This window comes from Telmatherina bonti (genome assembly GCF_933228915.1).
Source record: "Telmatherina bonti genome assembly, chromosome: 12".
NCBI classification, from domain to species: Eukaryota; Metazoa; Chordata; class Actinopteri; order Atheriniformes; family Telmatherinidae; genus Telmatherina; species Telmatherina bonti.
In genome coordinates, this window is record NC_136610.1 from 21582036 (window position 1) to 21596226 (window position 14191).

The window sequence follows — 14191 nt, forward strand, 5'->3', positions numbered from 1 at the left end:
AGGGGAATTTCTGTCTATCTGACGGATTGTAGTGTTCTCTTGGAGAGAAGTTATGGTCCCTGCCTGTCCATCTGGACTGGGTACCTGTCTGCCTTGGGTTATACCTGGGGGTGGAGAAACTCCTATCTGATCTCCCACCTCTGTTTCCTTTGCTGCTGTCATGCTGGGAGGGACCAGCCTGCGTTCCTTCAAGTTCAAGGGAAGGTTTTTAAGCATACACTTTGAATACCTCTGATTCTTTGGATTCTTTTGCCTGCTTTTGTTTCTGGTACGCAATGGCAGCCCATTCGCGTAACTGGCGTGTGGTAGATGTTGTAGGATTTCCCAGTACCCCTAGGTGTCTACTGGTTCCTGGGTGCAGGTTCTGAATAAAGAGGGTCCGGAAAGAGAGGTCTGATTCCATATCTGGGTAGTTCTGGGGCCCAAAATATGCTTGTCTTAGCCTAAAATAGTATTCTTGTGGAGATTCTGACCTACCCTGTTTGATCAACATGGCTGCGCCTAGTCCTGTTTGAGGCAGGTCGCTGGAAAATTCTTGCTCGAGCGCCTGACAGAGTAAGTCATAATTAGCCATGACTGTGTCTGGCTGTCTGTCTAAGAACCGGCTCACTTCCCTGTTGGCTGACAGTCTGATCAGATAGATTTTGTCATTAATGGAAGCATGGGGAAATCGTTGCAAGTGAAAATCCAAGTCTCGTAGAAACCCTCTCACATCGGAATTATACGGGGGCTGTGGATTGAATTTGTTGATGTTTTTGGCGATTTTAGCTAATTCTGTGTAGGAAGGACCCAAAGGGTCGGCCATGGGTGAGTGTCTGGGTAAGGCATTTCGTCTGATCCCATCAGACATTCTGCCTTCGCTTCTGAATGGATTCTTTGGACTTAATCTATCAGGGATGACAGGTGGATTCTTAGGGTTGGCCTTTCCACCTGTCAAAATCCTCCAACTTTGCTATTCGCTCTGCGTCTATTTCTGCCTTGACGCTGTTTAGCTGGCGTGCTAAGGTATCGGATTGCTCCTGAGCACTTCCGCACCTCACCCTGGCTTCACTTAGCTGTTCTTCCAAAACTCGAGTCCTAGTTTGCTCTGACTCGAGTTGCTCTTCGCAAGCAGTTAAGTCTGTACTTAGCTCTTCAATTTTCTGTGTGGCTTGGAGGATGGTGAGTTTTTCTTCATCCTGAGCTCTGAGTTGGGTTTCTAAGTCCTGATTGTCACCTTTCAAAGTAGCCAGTTCCGCAGTCAATTGCTGGATTTGGACTTTGTTCTGCTGGCCTACTGTTTCAGAAAAGTCTCATTTCTGCTGAAGGGTGGATTTATCCTCCTTCAACTGTGAAATTTTCTGCTTTTGAGCAGAGAGTTTTACTGAAGCTTGACTGACCAGGTTTTGGGCATGTTTGAATTGGCCAAAGATGACAGCTGAAAAATTTGCAAGAGTTTTAGTCAGCATCTTGTCTTTTGGCACTTTCTTCTCAACTTCCTCAATCAATCCATTCAAGATTGTTTGAAGGTTAGCTGGGTCTGTATCTAGGATTGCTGGCAACTATCCTGGCACAACTTCCTCCGTTAGCGTTAACAAGGCTCTTTCCTCTGCTTCTGAGGATTTGCTTTGGGCTGCTAAGCTAACTGACAGGCTCATCATGTTTTGTTAGATATACTGATATCTAAGTTGACTTATTAGTGCTACAATCTTCACAGTAATTTACACGCTGGGAAGTAGGTCGCTGTAATCAACTATGTTGATCTCAGTTATCCAAGCAAGAGAAATAAAATCACAAAATTTACTTGATACACAAGCAACAAGGTTAGACAGTTATCCAACGACTTAACACTTAACAGCAAGTGTTTGAGAAGCAAATTTACAAAATTTTCCTGGGTATACTAATAGTAAAGTAACAATAATAGATTTCCAACAAGGGGTTAAAGGCACTTGTGTGTTTCTTAAAGATTATGTATGATTAAAAATAGACTTAGTATCGAAATTAAACATAAGTTAAGCACAGGAGTTAAATGGATTAATCTGTTTAAATGCTTATCTGTACAATCATTCAACCTTTGCTATTATAGCTGAGGATAAACATTGAGCACAGAGCTTAGCAGCTCTTGCTAAAAACACAAGCTATAACAGCTTAGCAGCTATTGCTAAGACACAAGCTACAACAGCTTAGCAGCTATTGCTAAAACACAAGCTACAACAGCTTTCCCACGGTACATACAATTCACTTCCGGGTTAACGGTATTTACAAGGTTCCCACGGCGGGGTTCAGTCAAGTTTTAAGTCTCACTGCCAACAGGTCGCCAGTCGCGTCACTGTTTCTCCAGATTGACCACAAGTTGCAACACGCAAGCACACCACGCGATGGCGCGGTCTTTACACAATGTACAAAGGGTTCGGCAGTTACCACGAGTCGCCACACTATGGTGGCAATGTACCACGAAACCAATTGGGGTTTTCCCAAAGAGGAGGTGACGGTGTGTCACCGGTGACACGCTTAGGACCGCCCACAGGTGTCCCCCAAGCTACAGAAGTTGTCAGTCTGTCAATGGCAGCCGAAGTGGCTTCACTTCGCTCCCACAAACAACAGATTTCACGGACTTCTTGTCCCACAATTCACAAACCAACAGCACAGCTCAAATGGCGTTTCAACTCGGCTCGGACCGTACGGTCTGCCGCTTTCACAGATATCTCCCGCGGTACGGGACAACACAGTGCGCCCGCGGGTTTTACCGGCAGGTAACAGGAATTTCCTGTCCTGTTTGCGCTTTAATCAAACAGCGAAATAAACTCCGTCTGGAGTTTTCTCCTCCCCTTCTGTGGGGAAATATCAGCACTTTATGCTACAATCACATCCGTTTGCGGGATTACGCTGCAACGGGAATTAACAAATCTCCTACCGGCTCCTTGCTTACGGAGACCGGTTCTATCGCAGTGGGGATTAGCTACTTCCCCCGATAGGATAGGAGTGGAGTTACAGAAAGCAACCGCCTGGAACACGCAGGACAGCCGGTTCTGAACCCAGCAGAATGACCCTGGATGGATTCCGCACCCAATTCACTCTGCTCAGGCCTGGATACGCGTCTTGGCGCGTTTGCATGCAAATGTCTGCAGTTTGGCAGACTAACAGTTACAAATCACATCCGGTGCTTATTCGTAAAGACACCAGTTCACCAACAATTAAAGCACAACATTTACCAAGTGTATAAAAATTCCCAGAGAGAGATCATTCACAGAACATGCTTCTGCGTTTTCCCAAGCGGCTCGAAAAACAGATGGAACAGTATCATGCAGTTAAGCGCAGCGCGCTTCCCAATGATTCCGTCATTTCTGAATGCAATTTCTGATTCATTAACGGATTCTTGGCCTCAAACGGGGCACCATTATGTAGTAAAACTATGCCTCTATCAATTACTACTTATTAAATTTTAATTACCTCGGAGCACCACTCATCACTTTTACTTAACTTAAGATTCAGGAGGATGAGAAAACCTGAAATATACTTAATTCAATAAACACAGTCTCACTTAAAGTAGTAAATTCTCAGAACGAATGAGCCAGAAATTGTACATTCAGAAATTATGACAAGAACGGATGAATTGATTATACATATTTATTACAATGATGGTAAACATACAGCAGTGAAAATGAGCAATGATGGAGAGGTTATTGGTGAGATGGTCAAGTGAATTTGTTTACAGGGATTTTCATTTATGACAGTAATAATGAGAGGTAAAAATGAATTGAATGAAATGGGGCAGAAAGGAACTGGTTGGAATTGAAGCAATTAAATCGGTATCGTTATTTCACTTAAATCTTTGTTAAAATTATACTTAATGATATTGTGTTTGGATGAGAATTCAAATTTATACTTTGGTTAAATTTGATGTACTGTTGAACACCACAAGTGATATCAAAGCGCTATGAAGATCCTACTTTTTCCCGCTGGGTCAGTTGATGGAGCCGGCGGACCGGGTGGTTCTGTCCTGGACTGCAAGTCTCCAGGAAATGGACCTTCTGGCGTCGGGAGAAGTAGGTCTGGAGCTGCTCTGATGAACGGGTTGGGATCTCTGTCCAGCAGAATCCCAGAACCAAGGGCGGTGTTTCTCGTACTCAAATTATTCCAAAGGTTGTGTTCCACGCGTACTGTCTGAGGGTAGGCAGTACTTGTACAGACGCAAAAATTAGTGGAACTGCAGTTCTGGTGAATTACTGATCTCAAAAAGGAAAAATAAAAATGTTCGCTGGGTAAACTTAAACAAGGCTTGTTTCGCCTTCAACACAAATATTACTTTTCTGTTCAAACTTATCTCGTTAAGATCTTACGCACACAAAGGAAGAGAGATGGAGTAAACTTATGAGAGCAAAGAAACAGCTGCGTACAGCGGAAAGTTGCGAGAGGGCAACGAAATTAAGTCAAAGTACAAGAATCACGGCGATAGAGAGTCAAGGGCCGAGAGAGAAGAACAAGGGAGGACAAAAAAAAACCCCACGAAGTCCAGAGCGCGGGTCCATTTAACTGGACCCTTCCTCCTAGGTCCTGACCAATCACAAACCACTAATAGTCAGAAGGCTGGTCAGTCTTACCCAATCAGGTCAGCTTTGATTGTTAACCAAGAGGGTAGGAGTGATTCAGGTCTTATTTCACTGCGGGCCCTGGTTCCTTTCTCCCATTTCATTAACATGATCATCATAATCAAATTATTAACTTTGTTTCCTAGCTTTAAGCATGGCAATCAACATTCTGGGGACTCATGCAAATGTTTTGTTTGCTTGAAAAGGGAACATTTACCAATAGTAATACTTTTACACATGAAACCCAATTGTTGCATATTTCACATATTTCTTATCAAGTGTGGATTAATCCATTGGCATGACTTGTCTTCCTCAGCCGATGAATCCTGAAAGAGAGTTACATTCTTATCCATTCCTATTATTTGCTTAACAGGGGTTCCACACTTGGAAGGATATAACCAACATTATGTAGTAAAGTGTTCATGATTTATTCTGATGTGTGATCAGTTCAAGGATTTAAAACACATATGAGAATGAATAAAAAGGGAAACTTCAGTCAAACCTATCAACAAAAATCATGTAGGCTACATTAAACCAGTTAGTGAAAGGAAATTTAAAGACACAAAGAAGTGCATCTGGAGTTTCTTCCTGTGGGAAGAGGGGTGGATCTGTCACCCAGAATGTATATTCGGGGAGGATCAAAGCAGAGTTGCCGGGTCTCTCTCCTGGCGCCGTTGAGTCTTATCTTGAGGTGTAAAGGTGTCATTTTGACAAGGGCCAGTTGCTTAGTTCGATGTGACATTCCGTATCTATTGACCTAAGGGACTGTAAACTGTGTTAGAGGTTTTGTTCAGACCATCTGGTTTGGGGTCTGCAGGAGGTCCTGAAAGAGAAATCTGGAGGTAAATGTGAATTGTGTGTTTATCTGGGGGGGGGGAAGAAAAGAAAACTAATACACCCGAAGCCATCCTCCTCTTTCGGGTCACAAAAGGTCATTTTCTCCAGTCCTCTAGGATGACACCACTCTGACTGCAAGAGGAGATAAAGAGCCCATAATTTAATCCAGCCAAGGAGAAAAAGAAAAGGAAAATAAAAGTTGTTTTATTCCTCCTGGGAAAGCCTTGGAGGCTACACCATCATGTACCAAACCCTTTCTTCAGTATCTCGTTTTGTACATGTATCTTTGTACAATTGAAGTAAATTTAACCGAATTGAATTGAATTGAATTGAATTGAATTGAACTGAATTGAATTGAACTGAATTGAATTGAATTGAGTTGCAATGTTTCATGCATACATTGATAAGTTCAGTAAGTCTTGTATGCAAAAATATCATGTTGCAAAGAATATGCTTCCCCTATCGCCTAATTTAGCCATTGTTACTTAGATGTTATTTATGTTTGTCTAGATCAAATCTAGTGACGAAAAGATGAGATGGAATAAGACAAAAAGACAACGAAGACAGATCTTACTGAGCAATTGAACAGTATCGCTGACAAGTTGCTGAAAAGCGCCTCAGAGCAAATAACCTGGACTAAGCTTCCTTGACATATTTGTAGAGAGAGTCAAGATAGATTTCAGTGTTACAGTGTTGTTTTTGATACTTTTATCTCTGAGTGAGTAGTGATTGTTTCATGTGTGTGTTGCGGTCGATAGATGTTGCTGCTGTAAGGGTTAAAGGTTGGATTCTACTGCAGGGGGAGAACGAGATCAATCAGTCAAAAAAACCCACGCTGATAAGAGACCTCTGACCAAACAGAGGAGATGCCGCTTGTCACGGTGTGTGTTATATGGCTGAGGGTGTATGCTAGGAGGCCCAGCTGCTACTCAGTTAGAAGTTGTAAAATGAACACAAAATCCAGAAACCCTTAGACAGCCAAGTGATCAAACACCAGATTTATCATGACCTGTGAACCTGGAAAAGCTTCTACCGCCCTGAGTGCCACATAGAGTAGTGTGTGACTTTGTGCTTGTGTGTTTGTTTGATGGGCTTCGAACCGTTGTAGACTATATTTATTCCATCCTGCTCCATCAAGGGGATTGCACCTCTTCATGTGAGTCTCACATACAATCACCCTCTTAGTCTGTGATAAAAGAGGCTCTTTGTGTTTTTATCCCTGAGTTTAATGAAATGCAATAACTGGATAAACTTGTAGGTGTCTCATTATGCAGGATTTCTTTTGCTCATGCAGGATAAAATGTCATTTCTATTTTATTCAACCAGTTAAGAAGATTTAGACTCAGCCTTTCTTTTATGGCAGATGCTTTAAAGCACAGGTGTCGAACTCCAGTCCTCGTGGGCCGGTATCCTGAAGGTTTTTGTTGTCTCCATGCTCCAACACACCTGACCAAAACTTAAAAACAGGTTGACAAGAAGCTGCTGGATGCATTTGATTTGAATCAGCTGCATTGGTAAAGGGAAACAACAAAAACCTGCCGGATACCGGCCCTCGAGGACTGGAGTTTGACACCCCTGCTTTAAAGGATACACCATCAACTATGTAAAGTTCATTATTACTCTTTTTTCATCATGAATTATTCTGTCTTATCTTGAAAACTGCATTTCCCAAATAAATAAACAAGTATCTGCCCTTTTGATCCAAAACAAACAAACAAAAAAAAAAGCAAGCGAACAAGCAAAAAACAAGTATTAGGAATTGTAAAATAACAGTTAGGTTAAGTTGTTCCAGAGGATATCTTCCAGCTCGATCTTTTTTTTTTTCCTTTCCTTTTCTTTAATATCATTTTGCTTACGCCATGTGCATTGTTGCCCTTACTGAGCCAACAGAAAGCTTTAGTAAAACATATTGGAAATGAACATCCAACTTCTTAAAGAGTTCATTCGGCCCAAATTATCCAAAGTATTAAGAGAGCATATACAACATGTTTTTTCTTTTCTCTATTATTAAAATATAAGACATGTAAGTGTTTTAATGTTTTTGTCTTTTTACTGCAATTTAGTCAATTATACTATTTTTAAAGTTCTTTATAAATAAAGTTGGATTGAAAATACATTTCAATAATTTACAGTTTGACTTTTAAACTTTTGAAATAATGTAGGTTACTTTTTTCCTGAAAGCAGCAATGGATACAAAATCATTCTTAAACATTAAATAGTGAATGAAGAGTTTTTGTTAAACTACAAAAAAATGATTTTCATGAATTGATTTCTGATCATTGTTGGCAGGTCATCATCATTAGTATTATCAAAAACACAACTGTAAGCAGGATAATAAAATACAGAATTTCCATTATAGCAGCCGGCATTATGTCGATGTTAGTGTATCTATAAGGGCGCAGACTTCACCTTTAAGCAAAGTAGAAAGAACAATATAAGAATAGAATGAGAATCTGCTTCTTTCTGTTTTTGAATTTATTTTCCATCAAACACAAAATTATCTTTTTTGGTTTTTTTTTAATATCAAATAAAAATGATTTCCCAGACGTTTGCTATTCTGAAATACATGCTGGAAAAAAAAAAGGCAAAATAAACCCTGTCACCATCATCAGGCCGACCCAGTTGCTGCTGTCTGCTCTTTGTGGACTCTTACTCGGGGGTCCGTCTGGCTGTCAGCTTTTTCACACAGCTCGATGTTACCATGTCTCCTGATGACCCAGAACAAACTGATGTCCTTTATGACTATATTTTGTTCATAGATACTGATGTTTACAAGAAGAAATTTAACAAAGATACGTGAAGTCCAACTCAAGTTGGAAGTCAATGTTTGACTTGAGTCTCAGATAAAACTGGTGAAGATGATCAGAAAGAGGAACCGCTTTACACCGGCTGTCTTTGAGCTTAAGAATTGATTTTTTAAGGTTCTGTTATTGGCTTTTAAAACTCTTAATAGCCTTGGACCTAAGTATTTATAACATCTGCTTTTAGAACCATCCAGAGCCTTTGAGTCTTCTAAAGGGAAGCTTTCAATCATACTAAGTACAAACTGAAACCTCAAGTGAAGCATCTTTTTCTAAGCAGACCTGAGAGTAGTTCTACATGACTCCATTGTTTTCTTAACTACTCTCTGTTTTATTGTACTTTTGCTTTGTTTTATTTAACTTTTATTTGTTTTTCATTTTTTCTTTATTTAACTCATTTATATTTTTATCAAACAAATGTGTATTTTATTTATTTCATTAACATTTTTATTGTTTTAATCTGTAAAGCACATTTTTTTTTGCTACATTCTATTTAATAAAGTCTGATTAATTGATTGTTTCTCTGCTCTCTGCCTCCTTATGTTCCCAAGTTTACTCAGTGATCCCACTGGAAAAAATATGCATACAGCACATTTCTGTTTGTAAATACAAAAATATCCAGAAATACTCTGGATTGTTCTAAGTTTGATCTTTGAACTAATTCCTTGTGTTTGCATAAAACTTTTATGGAACCGCTTCTGTGAGATCTGCCGTTAGCGTGCAAGGTTAGGTTCATGTGATTACATGGTGCAACAGCATAGTTGCTGTTATTTTTTGCCCATAACTGTGAAATTCACCCTCATAACCTTGTTGTAATAATAAGTAGCTGGGTTCACTGAAAGTAGTTCCAGTGTAACACTCACCCGTTGTGTCTTTCTGTGTGTTTGTAGCTGCGGGACGGCCCTCGTGGCCGGGATGCCGCTGTGTGCCGTGCCAGTCCACAGTGGACGGTGAGGGGCAGGAGGAGGGGACGGAGTGCAGGAGACTGAGAGGAGGTGGTCCACATCAAACAGGAGACATGAACCTCTGCTGGAACGAGATCAAACGCAAGTCTCATAACATCCGGTAAGACGCTCTGGAAACACGTTCTGCAACAGCCTGGGCAGATGAATGCTTTTAAAGGACATCAGTTTTTCATGCATCCCTGCTCCAACACACCTGACCCAAATTCATCAGACATTGTGTAGAACTTTATAAGCTGCTGGATCCATTCAGTCTCAGCAAGTTGGGACAGAGATGCATTGAAAAACCTCAAGACAGCGGTTGAGGCTTGAGCACTGACTTGGGACACTTCTGATCTAGAAGAAAGAGGAACAAGTAAAACAAATGTAGGCGAGAGTTTTGCAAATTATTTTTGGCAACAGAAAGGGCATGAGACATTAGACCACAGGTGTCGAACTCCAGTCCTCAAGGGCCGGTATCCTGCAGGTTTTTGTTGTCTCCATGCTCCAGCACACCTGACTGGAAACTTAAAAACAGGTTGACAAGAAGCTGCTGGATGCATTTGATTTGAATCAGCTGTGTTGGTAGAGGGAAGCAACAAAAACCTGCCGGATACCGGCCCTCAAAGACTGGAGTTCGACACCCCTGCATTAGAGCATTTGTAAATGTAATTACATGGTTATATCCTGTTCATCTTGTTTCACAGGGAACCATGAAACACAATGGTGGGCAACATTTTGAAAGATAATGATTGCAGCAGAAAAAGTCCTTCCTATTTATTCTCCTCAGGTTCATTTGGTAGGTTGTCCATATTTCAGGTGATACTGATAGCAAATCATAAAACTGGATCTTCTAAAGCCGTACAATGTCAAATGTTGCTTTAGTAAAAGTTAAAGTTAAGTTTCAAGTTTGAATTTATTTATATAACATTTAAAACAATAGCAGTCGCAAAAGTGCTGTTAGTAAATGCAACTAGAAAAAAATAAAATAAAACAAACAAACAAAAAGCGGAATTAAAGCAAATTAATGGAACCACAAATTGTTTGAGTACTGACTTAGAGTTTAAGCCTTGCAGAAATCAGTAAAGCTGTTTAATGAGTTATCACCACTCAGACGGCACTAAACTGCCTGCGAGGTCCACTACGCAGAGCGATATCCATGTGTGAGAACCTCAGCAACTGAACTACAAACTAAACAGTCAGGCAACACAAAACAGAAAGCTGTTTTCAGAAGCGGTCAGTCAGTGAGAATCATGCACAAGAAGCACATAAGAAATAATGACAAATAATGACAAACACATTAGTTATAGTGTGAACCACCCTGCCCCTAAAGTTTGTTTGGCAGAATTTTAACATTCAAAAGACCTAATTATTATTCATTTTTATTCAGTGAGGTTTATTTTTCACCCATTTCCATTGTTGTTTTAGATTTCATAGTTTTGTTTGCAGATATTTGCACAGATCTGATTCCACAGGTCAGGGCGACAGGATGATATGAGAGGATTAAAGGAAAAAGGAGACAAAAAGTGATGACAGTTTACATTGAAGCAAACCCCCATCTGATATTTTTACTGGAGCTTTTTAAGCTGCTGATTGCATCTCTCAAACAACAAGCTGGCATCCACAAAAGATATAAATATGCTAATTTCTCTTCTAACTTTGACACGGCACATATAATTTCCAGATAATGTATTCAGTCAGGTTGTCTTTTTTTTATTGATGTTTGTTGATGCTTGATGGCTCACTGTTATGGGGAATCAAGAGGGTCTTTAAAAAAGCAATACAGCATTTTCATGGGAAAATAAATTAAGAAATAGAAATATACATTTGATAATAGAATTTTAAATTCAGAAATTATTTCATACAAAAAAATCCCTTTGTAGTGTTTTGTATAAAGTAACAGCTTGATGAAGGAACATATTTGGTGTATTGCTGCAGTCTCCTTAAAGTTTTTACATATCGGCATCTGTACTGTTAATATAGTTATTTATCTGCTAGCCAGCTGTTACTTCATCAAATCGGCAATGCATGACAGAGATGCAGAAGTGGCTGTCTGACCAATGAGAGAGCTGGTTGCATTTAAAGAGTAGCTGTGATTGGTTTAACTTGGTTTTCTTAAGTGTTAAGCAAAAGTTAAATGGAGCAGGCAGGCAACAGAAGAAATTAAAAGGTATTTCTAACCAAACAGTTCAAAATAATTTACAAATCATAGTATTTAATGTTTAATTTAAATTATAGTTTGCAAATTTCTTTTTAATATTTAACTTTAAAATGTCTAATTACAAAAAACATTGCAAATAATAAAAGTAAGTATGAATTAATTGTTGAATTAGAAATTATATTTTGAAATTTACATTTTGGTTTTCATCAGAATTAATTACTTCTCATGAAAATGCTGTATTGCTGTTTTAAAAACCCTCCTTGTCCTCCATACACTGTTACTAGTGTAGCAATTCACCAAGTTTACTGAATGTCTTCGGCTGAAAATCTCATCTGCAGATGGACAGGTTGAGGTCGCTGCTGGGTTTACTGGTTATAATATTAGCAGTTTAATGCTGTGGAGACCAAAGTTGGTAACAACTCCCTCCTTACAAACTGCCTGCTTTTTTATACAGATGTTTACCTGGAGATGTATTTGATTGTTAGGACATTTTTAGTTATTGTAGCATTTTTTCTTCACATTTTTACATATATATGGAGATACTCGACACTATTAGGTGCAGGGTTATATCACTATCACACCAGTAAATAGAAGCTAATGATTTCTCTATATTTATACATCTATATCTGTTATTTACTTTCCATTTTCCTCCTAACTTTCCTTGTTTTTGTCACTCAGTTTCCACGCAAAAAAAAAAAAAAAAAGTTTGGTCTAATAATGAACTGTCATAAAATAATAATTCTCTTATCTTTCCAGTCAGAATGATAATTATTGATTTACTACTGGCTAATACTGCTGTTGCACGAGTGGCACTTGAGAAATTTGCCAATGTAAAATAATTACAAGGCATTTGTATTATTCTTTAATGCTTGGTTGGAAAAAGTCCAGGCTTGCTGCATCATTTCTGCTTTTTCAATTCAGTTGGCATCCTGTTTAGACAATTGGCCCCTTTAATTGCTTGCTTGACCCTAGTTTTGAAGTGGGGTGGGGGATGTTAAAGAAAGATAGTTGTTAAATTGGGAAAGACAGTTTCCCCTGCAGTCTTGCGTAATGAGATCACTATGCATGGCCTGTAGTGGCTGTTTATATCTGAACCACCCTCTGCTTGCACTGGGCTGAGAGGAATACAGGACAACATTGTGTCAAGAGAGATAGACTGAGACAGAGAGGGACAACTGGCAGCGGATGTTCAATAAATGCATGAATGATTCATTCATTCAGTCATTTATTCATTCATTCATGAACTTTGCCAAAGAGCTGTCTAACCTAAATGTGAATGCTGTACAGAGGAAATGTCTGAGTGCATTTAATGCCAGCAACTTTACTACGTTATAAAACCTGTCTAGGGCTGATTGACAGCCGGTTTAGCTTTGTTCTGATAAAACTAATGGCTCCTTCTCTCCAGTCCTTTAAACCATTCTTCATTATCCAGCAGAAGGTATCATATTGTGTTTTGACTGGAACTGATTTAAATTTCCTCTGCTGTACTGTCATAATTATTTCTAAAAGGGAATAATAGACACTAGCAGCTCTGTGAGAAGTTTTTAATGAGGAACACAAGCGCTGTGAGCTACTATGGGCATACTAATGTGCTCACAGAGAAAATACAATATGTGATAAATGAAAAATGAGACAATGCTTAATTTTGCTTTTAATGATAAAATAACAAAGAAGCATTTTCTTTTACAATGGATCAATAATATAATCCTAGTCAGCAATGTCTCCAGGCAATGCTCGATGTATCCTCTGACATTTGATCTGACTTATACGTGACTGACATCATCCATATTGGGAAATAAGAGAGGTGAATTTGGAATAAGCCATTGAACTTTAGTTTGGGGGACCAGTGATGGAATATAACAAAGTACAAGTACTTTATTGTTTTACTACTCATGTAAATGACCTTTACTTTCATAGTTTTAGTTGTGGATACTTTAGACTTTTACTTGACTACATTTTACTTGCTGCTCCACTATTTTTCTGCAATGTGTTGCATTATACATCACAATCACACAGTCAGATTTATTGTTTGTATGGTTTACTTTTAATTTACTATATGGCTCCTCATAACACTGGAGAAAATTCCACTAAACTGAATGGACTGTCCAATATTTCATATATAATGACGGCTGCTATAAACAAGGGGGTTTGTATTTCTGATTCATATCCTTCATATCATTCCCGAAGTAGGGTGTTTATAGTAATAGAAATCCAGAGTGTTAATCTAGCTTGTTGCTTTGCACACCTGAAACTCTGGAGTTCTTTCACTCATGCAAACAAGAGCATGAACGCGAGATCCAATGTAAATGCAATGGGGAACAGTTTTGAATAGAGTCTCTTGTACGGTGGCCCTGAAGTGTCACAGCAAAACAAAAACCACAACACAACACAATTAGCCAAAATACTCTTTATTGTTTCATAAGTGCTGTTATTTTTCTCCTTGTCCTCATGACTACAAAATCCCTCGATTAGACTTGATTTTCGAGAACAGGAACATATCCCAGAGCATTAGGTGAGTGGAGAAAGGTGGTTTGACATTGTGATGTGTTTCCCAGTAACAAACTGTCTCAGTGAAAATGCTGCTGGTGTGTCGCACCAGTGGAAGATGGAAATCCATTTCCCACAGCTGTGGCCTCTTTCTTAGGCTGTTTTCTTGTAAATGTTTCTTTTTGTAATTATATTATAAAGCAAAAAGTAGCTGAAGTTTTAAAAATATATCTTGTGTTAATATGTACACTTTGTTATAACAGTGTTAAGCAGTTATAATGTTGACCAAACCCATGAGGCATTAAAATTTAAAATAAACCAAATTGGGAAGTAGTTCAAATAGCTTCCACCTCCTGCAGCTGCCAAAGTTACATGTTTCCTACACTCTGACAAATA

General features: G+C 39.0%; 1 protein-coding gene across 1 annotated transcript in view; it reads left to right on the forward strand.

Annotated features, from left to right (window-relative positions):
• drp2 (dystrophin related protein 2) overlaps nt 1-14191 on the forward strand; it is a 129667-nt gene that overhangs the window by 17761 nt on the left and 97715 nt on the right. Inside the window, exon 2 of the mRNA XM_079249512.1 lies at nt 9097-9271. Coding sequence (XP_079105638.1) covers nt 9225-9271 — 47 coding nt within the window. The 5' untranslated portion in view covers nt 9097-9224. The remainder of the gene's footprint in view (nt 1-9096; nt 9272-14191) is intronic.